This window comes from Elaeis guineensis, chromosome 1 (assembly GCF_000442705.2).
Source record: "Elaeis guineensis isolate ETL-2024a chromosome 1, EG11, whole genome shotgun sequence".
NCBI classification, from domain to species: Eukaryota; Viridiplantae; Streptophyta; class Magnoliopsida; order Arecales; family Arecaceae; genus Elaeis; species Elaeis guineensis.
In genome coordinates, this window is record NC_025993.2 from 101,430,423 (window position 1) to 101,438,680 (window position 8,258).

The window sequence follows — 8,258 nt, forward strand, 5'->3', positions numbered from 1 at the left end:
TGAAAATTTGGGCCCCTCCGACAGTCAGTCAGGCACGTTGCAGGAGTCGGGCATCGGACTCCATAGTGCAGTCGGTTGGGAGAGTGAAAAAAGTCTGTCCGACCGACGTATCCTCGGTCGGTCGATAGCCGTTAATCGATCGATAATGGCACCTGTCGATCGGTCGGTCGGCGGAATCGGACGTCGGTCATGTAGGTCCGATGATGAGTCGGCATGAGTGGAGTCAGTCGGTATTCCCCAACAACCAAAGATATGATTAAATTCTTAGATAAATAAATTAACTGTTTATTAGGACGATCGGTCGTTTTTATCCCTCTATTTAACGATCATAAAATTTGTGTTATAATCTTACAAAAAAAATCAAAAGAAAAAAAAAAAGAAAATGATTTTTCGGACAAGTCCACGTGAAATTATGCAAGTTTCGAGTAGCCTTTTTCACTCCAAAACACGCAAAACTCGCCCCGTTCTGACTCGCTCATTTCACGCCCACTATCCTCCATCCGACTCCTCTTCCAGGCGTTCCCCAATATCCCAACGCCGATCGATCTCGAATCCCTATTCCTTCCGGCCAAACTTTCTTCTCCTTCTGTTCCTTTTCTTTTCAGGTGATGACGTTGTTGCAAACTCGAAAATTTCCAAGGTTTCTGGTGCCAGTCTCATAATGGTGTACTTGATTAATTCATTGGTGGGTTCGGTTATGACTTTTGTGGCAGAAGGACCATGGCGCGATGCAACTCGAGGAAAATTTTTCGAAGGATTCGAAGGCAAAACCCCACCACAGTTGTCTTCTGTTCTCCTGCACTCTCGGTTTCCTTCTTCCCTTCTCGACAGCAATGGCGCAACATTGCCATCTCTACATTGGTGAAAAAATCAGTGAGCTTTTAGTAACTGTTTGGCTTCTTATTCCCTATGGACTGGTCAATTTATAATGAAGTTTCTACTTCTCAGTTTGTATGTGCATCGCGGCCAACTATAAAGGTTTAATATTTTCTCTGACCAGATTAGTGCACACATTCTAGGAGCTAAAAGGCATGATTTTTGATAGGAATATTTTGGTCAAATCGACCATCAAGATGTTCTGTTTGCAGTTTCCTGCTACTCCAACTAGAGTTATCTATCAAATATACCATGATGAAAAAAACATGACTCTGCTCGGATTGCAGCAAACTCTGCAAACTTGCACTCGAAACACATCAAACTGTTGATCAGCCACGCTGCTAAAGTCTAAACCGTGAATAGTTATGCATGAATTGGCTGATCTGCACGCTTTGCTCCTCTGAACCAGAGGGAAAATTCTGGCCTGTCTTTCTCAAATAGATTGTGTCCATACCAGCAATGCACAATCAGCTTGTGAGCCATTAGCTTCTGGATTATGGCGATTTAGAACCAAACAAGACATTATTCATCCTATCAAATTAGGCTGTGAAAGTCTGCTCAAACATCTGCACCTAAGAACAAAGACATCAGTATATTCCGGGTATCATTTTTACGTATGGGTTCTACACTGGCTGCTCAAGGTTCCATGCATCTGTTCCTATTGCTCTCTCTACTTCACCACAACAGTACATAAGAAGTCTCATCATCTGCCACATTCTCGATCATAAAACAACAAAAAATGTATGAACAAACTGACATGTTGCTGTTTCCATTTTTTACACATCTAAGTAATTGATCTACTACATTAATAAACAAGAAAATGCTGCAGCAAAACTCTCATGAAATGATCGTCAGAAACTCATATCATGCTCCTAAACAGAACTCCCACCATGTAATGCCGCCGCTGTCTCGGGCCAATTTGATTCACCTTCACTTTCTGTATTTCTATTTTGCATCTCTCTGCTGTCAATCAACCTGTTGATCTTGCCCCTAGACTTTGAACCCACTTCAGCCCGACTCAGGGTACCACTTTCTATTGCTTCCAGATACAACGTCTTGATCAAATTATTGAATCGCCGCCGAAAACTTGGGATGCGGGACATGTTAGCAACAATTCCCTGCAGCCTGTGCACAAAAAGGCATATCTGTTAGAAATAGGTGTTTAGGACTATGTCTATTCCTCAATATGCTGACACATGTTTGCTTTCTACAGTTTAAAGAACTTCCTTTTCTCCTACAAAAGCTTTTGTAAGGTTTGTCTTTCAAAAATAAACGGCTGCATCAGAAGGAAAGCCTAACACAGATTTACAGCATGCTAACGTTCAACCAGTGTCAATTGTGGGAAATTTACACAACATTGTCATTTTTTAACCCTAATACAGACTGACAGCATGGTAACGTTCAACCAGTGTCATTTGTGCGAAATTTATACAACATTGTCATTTAACTGCAGTAAGCACTGGAAACACAGTTTCTCAATGTGTTTGACAAATTCAAAATAAAACTGGAGCCTAAATCATCTGGCCTGGTTGAACAGCCCTGAAAATGTTTACTGAGAATGCCTGATGTCCCTTCTTCATTGGCAATTACAATAATCAAGTTACTTCTGCAGGTGTGATCATTTGCCTAAGTATCATTTCTAGAAGACCATGATTGTTTGACAAGATTCATAAGAATGCAAAATTGCAAATCATGATGATCAGCTTAATATCTTTTTTTTTTTTTCCATACTTGAAGGGGAAATTTATACATGTAGCAGGGACTCGGAGAAATGTGATAAGAATCAAAGATCTCCAGTTTAACTCGAAAGACTTGCGTAGGGATGGTCTGCAGCTATAGTTGTTCTAATGTCATATCAAGCATGCAAAGGAAACAAAAAAAAATGAAGATCAACTCTGTATTCGAGGATAAGCTCTTCTGAAGAGGGGAACCCGAAGCAGCATGGTTCCTGGGATCCATCATATGGATGATCAAAAAAGTCAAAACTAAGTGCAACCCACAATGAATCAACAAGCTTCCATAAGGCATAACTATATAATGGTTCCTGGGATCCATTATATGGTTATCAGATTTCAGCATTAGAAAGATCTCTTCAAAATGTATGCCATATTTTCTTTTTCACAGCCTTTGTCCCAATTCTAATGTTTTACTCTTAGTTGTAGTCAGAAGTTTAGTTCTCGATGAGTATGCACTGATTTAAGCATTCTTTGGTAAAAAAGAAAATAAGGGTCAGATTAGAAGTTCTATAGGATTAGATTTGTTGGGGATCTGTTAAATGGCTGAGTGAAGAGCTATAAGTAGATTTTCTGGTGCGTTTATGAAGCATTCAGGTTTATTGTGGCAGATTCCAGAATTCATTTCCTCTCCTTAGCTTTCTTTGCCTCTTTCTTCCATCTTTTGAACTTCTCATTTTTGTTGTTTGTTTGTTTTTCCCCTTATTCTGTCCACACACTCAATCTTATGACAACTAAGATACATCTGCTGGAGAAGGTTCCATATACACTGAAAAAAGCCCCAGAAGAATGAGCTCATGTTAAAATGATGCACCTGAAGATACGTTTAAATGATCTAAAACATAAAGAATTGCCAGCAAGGATACGTCTCTAACACTCTTAGTTAAAGCAGCAATGAACGTACCTTCTAAATATTGCTTGCAATTGAGCTCTTCTTACGTTGTCATCTGATGAGAATCCGCTATCATCCCAGTCCTCTGGCTTGTCACCATTCCTGACCATAATCAACTTCATCAAACAGGATTCTTCATTCTCATCTAATTGCAGCCTTTTTATCTGTTCCTTCATGATCAAAAGCGGTCCGAGAATCCAATCCAGCACTTTATCCTTCGGCCAGTTAAAGTTTGTTACCTCCACCTCATCAGCTGATGAATTCATCAAGAACATTAACAAAAAACTCATGACCAACCTAGAAGTATCTAAAAAGGGATTTATGTGGTAGATGGTCATACATATAAGCAATCCATGCGAATCAGATTTTGCAGATCTTAGCAGACACTGTAGGATACACCAGGCAGGTAACTTGATGCTTAGTTTCTTGCAATTTCCTTGGATTATGCATTCCTCTATATCTGCGAGACTGATCAAACCCTCAGCAAGTAATACCCTTCCATTTAACTCACAGGATCTGAAAAGCCAGTCCCATATCTACAACGTATAGATCTTGTATTAGGTGGAGTAGAGAGAGGAATGGATCTTGTATTAGGTGGAGAGGAGAGAGGGGGAGAGCACGCGTGCGTGCATGCATGTGAGAGAGAGTGTGTGTGTGTGAGAGAAAGAGATTCTTACTTGAATAGGTCTTAGCTGCTGGATAGCCTTTTTCAATGTCTTGGTTCGTTCCGAAACCAACCTAGTTCTGTTAACAGCCGATAGAACATTTTCATTTTCATTCTTGTTCTGTTCAGTTTGATTCTCTCTCTCAATATTCTCAGTAGGAACTTGAGCTTTCCGGTACTTAGGCCTGGCTGTCATAAGCATTAAGTCTCAGAATCTAGAAGGTTTCCTAGTGTAGTGATTTGAGAGAATGAATAATTATAAAAAAAGAACTCGTAGTTAGCTAGATAATTTCTATTGGTGAAGTAGGTGAGAGTAAATTGATGGGTAAAAGCTCAAATGGCACCTTGGAAGATAGGAACCTTCTCTCAGATAAAGCAAGTCATTTGTGTACTCATCAAAGATCGATACAATAGATACAATGTATGCAAGTCCCATCTGTAAAGAATTCTCCTGTGAATGAAAAATAAACATCAAGGATTTAGAATATCATTTAGAAGTTAATGCTCAAGTGCCTACTGGTATCACAGGTGTAAATATCATTTCGTTAGAGTTCATATATTCCATAGACCTGATAAACAATCACTCCAGCGTAGAGTCCTAGAAAGAAGCTGCAGATGAATGCAGCAAGCACTGTCCCAATCACGGCTAGAGGCCATAACAAGATGGCTAGCCCAGCAAAAGGTACACAAACTGTCTCTAGGAAAGGTCCTTCCCTCCCAACTAAGTCCTGAAACAGCCGCTGCCATCCTTTCAACAACATGTAGGGACTTTTCCATAATGCCAAGCCAGTTACCATAAACACATCTATGGGGACAGCAAGAAGGCAAACAAGCAAACAACCTGGTAGTTTTGATAACCTTCCAACAAAAGCAAAATATGACTTGATCAAAAATAGTAGATGTTCATTGATATGTAATTCAAAGAATATGAAGTCTTTTTGCTCAAAAAGCAAAGAAGTTCAAGCATTCAATAAGTATGCAGCAATGACACTTTAAAATGATCAAGATTATGTGATTCATGATCGAGTCTGAAATGATAATTCTAACATGAACAGTAGAGATCTGTGTTTCCTCACGTTAGTGCTTAAATTCATAAATTAATATGTGAATGGCATTTGTTGCATCTTGATGTCATAATGGAATATTCTAAGAAATTTTGATCTTATGAGTCATGAGAAACTCTGCATTATAGAGTCAATAAAAAAAGTAGTAATGGCATGAGCAAATCATTAAAAATTAGTGTGCATGGGCTTTCAAGGAAAAGTGAAATAAACATTTTGAAGAAATTCACAAACTGCAATAAGAAGCACAAGGCATTCTGACAGCAGGTGGTGGAACACTTCATCAATTTGGATTATTACGTGCAAATGAAGTATTCCATACTTGATATCCATTGGCTTCTCATCCTCCGCTATTTTTTCACTCAGGTCATCCATAAATGAGAAGTAGGAGTGAAAGCAAAAGTCTGTGAAGTCCCGCACCAATGTACAAGCTCCCTTGATTGTGCCTATGCATCCATCCTGTCAAAGTATCACTTAAGTTAGACACGAGTGTGCTGAGAATCTGTCTTCAGAATGATTAGGTATGTGTGGTGGCTATTCATTCCACTGCTTCTGTTCATGAGTGTAAGGTTGTAAGGCATTGCATCTCTTACTAGTTTGTTTTTTAAAAAAATGTCAGGTAGAATAGTTTTCTCTTTTTGCAGGTGCTTGGAGTTTCGTGTAAATCAGGTTCATTGGCCCCCGTTTTGTTTTTGATACCTATCTATTGAGCTGGCTGTTTCGTTGCAGAACATTTTGCTTGGTTTTTCAGCTGTTGCATTTCGTACTAATTATTTCATACATTTCAATGAAGTAACTGGTGAGGCGACCACTCCACTAACTTACTAATAGTTGGATACAATGTTCTCCTGCAAGCTTGATTGGTTCCACCAGTTACAACATTGGAATTGAGCATGTAATTTTAAATAGTACCGGACATTATCTTACTTTATGGATCCAAATATTTTGTTGATCTTTGTTGTAATCTTATGTAAAACTTACAGCAAAACAGTGATAAAGCTTGTTGATGACACCCTCCCCAACAGCCTCGAAAGTTGCAATTAGTGGAGTGAAATACCCATATCCTATTCCTACAAGGAGGCTCCCAAGAATGCTGAATACTGGCCATAAAAGCAATGGTACTGGCAGGCACGGCAACACTAACACCTTCAGAACAAGCCCAAGTCTCTTGGTTCTGCCATGAGAAATACAAAGCACAGTTGAGACCCTAGATGCAATTGTAAGCATCAAAAAGCATAGAAGCAAATGCCACTGTATCATGTTTCCTTGTTCTTGGCATTGACAATTATTAGACGACCATCAAGTTGAGGTTTGATTAGGATCTCTAGACTCTAGCATAATCTAGTGAAAGAAAAGAGGTGATTGGCGAAGATAAATGTTCCTATTTGAGAATGGGAAAGTGTTCCCGTGTATCTCAAACCACAGAAATTTCTTCATGTAAACTGTTTTCTCATGGCAGGATGTAAAGGGACAAGGAGATTACTTTATTACACAGTAGTGAGTCCAGATGAAATGTGCAGGCCAAAGACCGACGATTACGGCAGAATTACCAACGAAAATTATTACTGCTACTACTGGACCAATGACAGCAGCTGCAAAAAGAAAAAAGCCATAAGAGAGTATAGTACACAAGAACATTGCAAGAAATATGACTGCTGCTATATCTGAATGTTTAATTGACAACTGGTAGCAGAGCCTTTGGAAGCATATCTAAATGGCATAAAACATTAACTTGAGTGTAAATTTAAACCCTGTTCCAGTAGTAGATCAAAATGGACCAGTTTAATGAAATTGTAGCGCATTCAGGACAACATTAAGTGAAACAACAGTGATGGGTGTATGTTTTAACTCTCTTTTTTTTTTATTATTACTGAAATTTCTACTCTAAGTAGAGCTTTGCATATTCATGATCTCCCATTCTCTCTATCTCATCTCATCTCATTACTTTAACTTTCAGAACTTCTGCTTATTAATAATGCTTGAGAGGTGAGGTTGGTATACGATAAAAAAGTGGGGACTAGTTTCCCCTAATCTAAAAAAGAAAACTTCTTTAATGGAAAAAAGAAAAAGCCTTTCAAGTTAAGACATCCAAATGCGATCTTAAATTTATTCCAATCTTAATTTTCCTTTGGAGCTAGTATAAAATATCTTTACATTAAATTGCTCAACTAATCACACCTAATAGTAAACAGCAAGACAAATATGATCAATATACATGCATACACAGAGAGAGAGAGAGAGAGAGAGACCCCTGTTTTCTTAAGACCTTGAATCCAATCTAGGTTTTGTTCTTTAGAATATAAAATGACTTTTAATGACTTTTAATGTACCTTTGAGGATGCCAAGCATCAGTAGAATGAAGAAGAACGGAAGGAATGAGATAAAGCTCCATAGCTTAGCCAGAAAGCCTATGGGGACCTCCATGTTTTGTTTTTTTTGGCTACGCGAGAGCAGAAGGCCTGAGGGGGATGGGTAACAGAAGGAAGAAATCCACCCACCGCAAAACGCCGGACATAGGGAAGTGCGATACGTGGCGCAAGCCCTGACACGTGTCTGTCAGCAGGCGGGCTTCTCGTGAACTGCTTGATTTCTGAGAGCGGTTAGGAGGGACACCTCACTTCGATCGCCATGGTGGTTCCGTCATCCTCAAAATAATTTATGGCGTGTAACGCACGTGACTGATCAAGGAGGAGGATTTTTTTTTTTTTTTTCTTCCAAAAGACAAATTTTAATTTTTTTTCTTTTTTATTTTCTGAAAAAATCAATTTTTTTCCTTCCTCCCCTTCTCTCTCTCTTTGCTTTTTAGAGGGGAGAGAGAGTAAGAGGAGAGAGAGAGAGAGAGGGAGAAGCTTGTTACGAGGATTTGTTTAATAAAATAGTAAAATTATACTCAATTTGGGGTTGAAATGGAAGATTCTCTTCCTTCGCCTAAGTAGACATAATTTTCTTCTACACCATAAGGCATTCAACTCTTCATACAAAGTAAAGAAAGGATCAAATAGAAAGAGACGATCGATAAAGAAAGGAAAAAC

General features: G+C 38.8%; 1 protein-coding gene across 3 annotated transcripts; it reads right to left on the bottom strand.

The window, feature by feature from the left end:
- Positions 1-1,429: 1,429 nt before the first annotated feature.
- On the bottom strand, positions 1,430-7,715 carry LOC105060766 (uncharacterized membrane protein At3g27390). Of its 3 annotated transcripts, XM_073257598.1 has the most exons (11): positions 7,557-7,715; positions 6,710-6,818; positions 6,208-6,400; positions 5,549-5,685; positions 4,735-5,023; positions 4,510-4,616; positions 4,179-4,350; positions 3,842-4,037; positions 3,514-3,754; positions 1,766-2,001; positions 1,430-1,676 (listed from the first exon to the last, which is right to left on the bottom strand). In XM_073257598.1, the coding sequence occupies exons 1-11, from the start codon at positions 7,648-7,650 to the stop codon at positions 1,552-1,554; spliced, it is 1,899 nt and encodes a 632-aa protein (XP_073113699.1). In that variant the 5' UTR covers positions 7,651-7,715; the 3' UTR covers positions 1,430-1,551. The 3 variants fall into 3 exon arrangements, with proteins under 3 accessions (XP_073113699.1, XP_010942909.1, XP_073113697.1); XM_010944607.2 differs by having other exon boundaries at positions 1,580-2,001; XM_073257596.1 differs by lacking the exon at positions 4,735-5,023 and having other exon boundaries at positions 1,580-2,001; positions 5,527-5,685.
- Between the last annotated feature and the right edge of the window lie 543 nt (positions 7,716-8,258).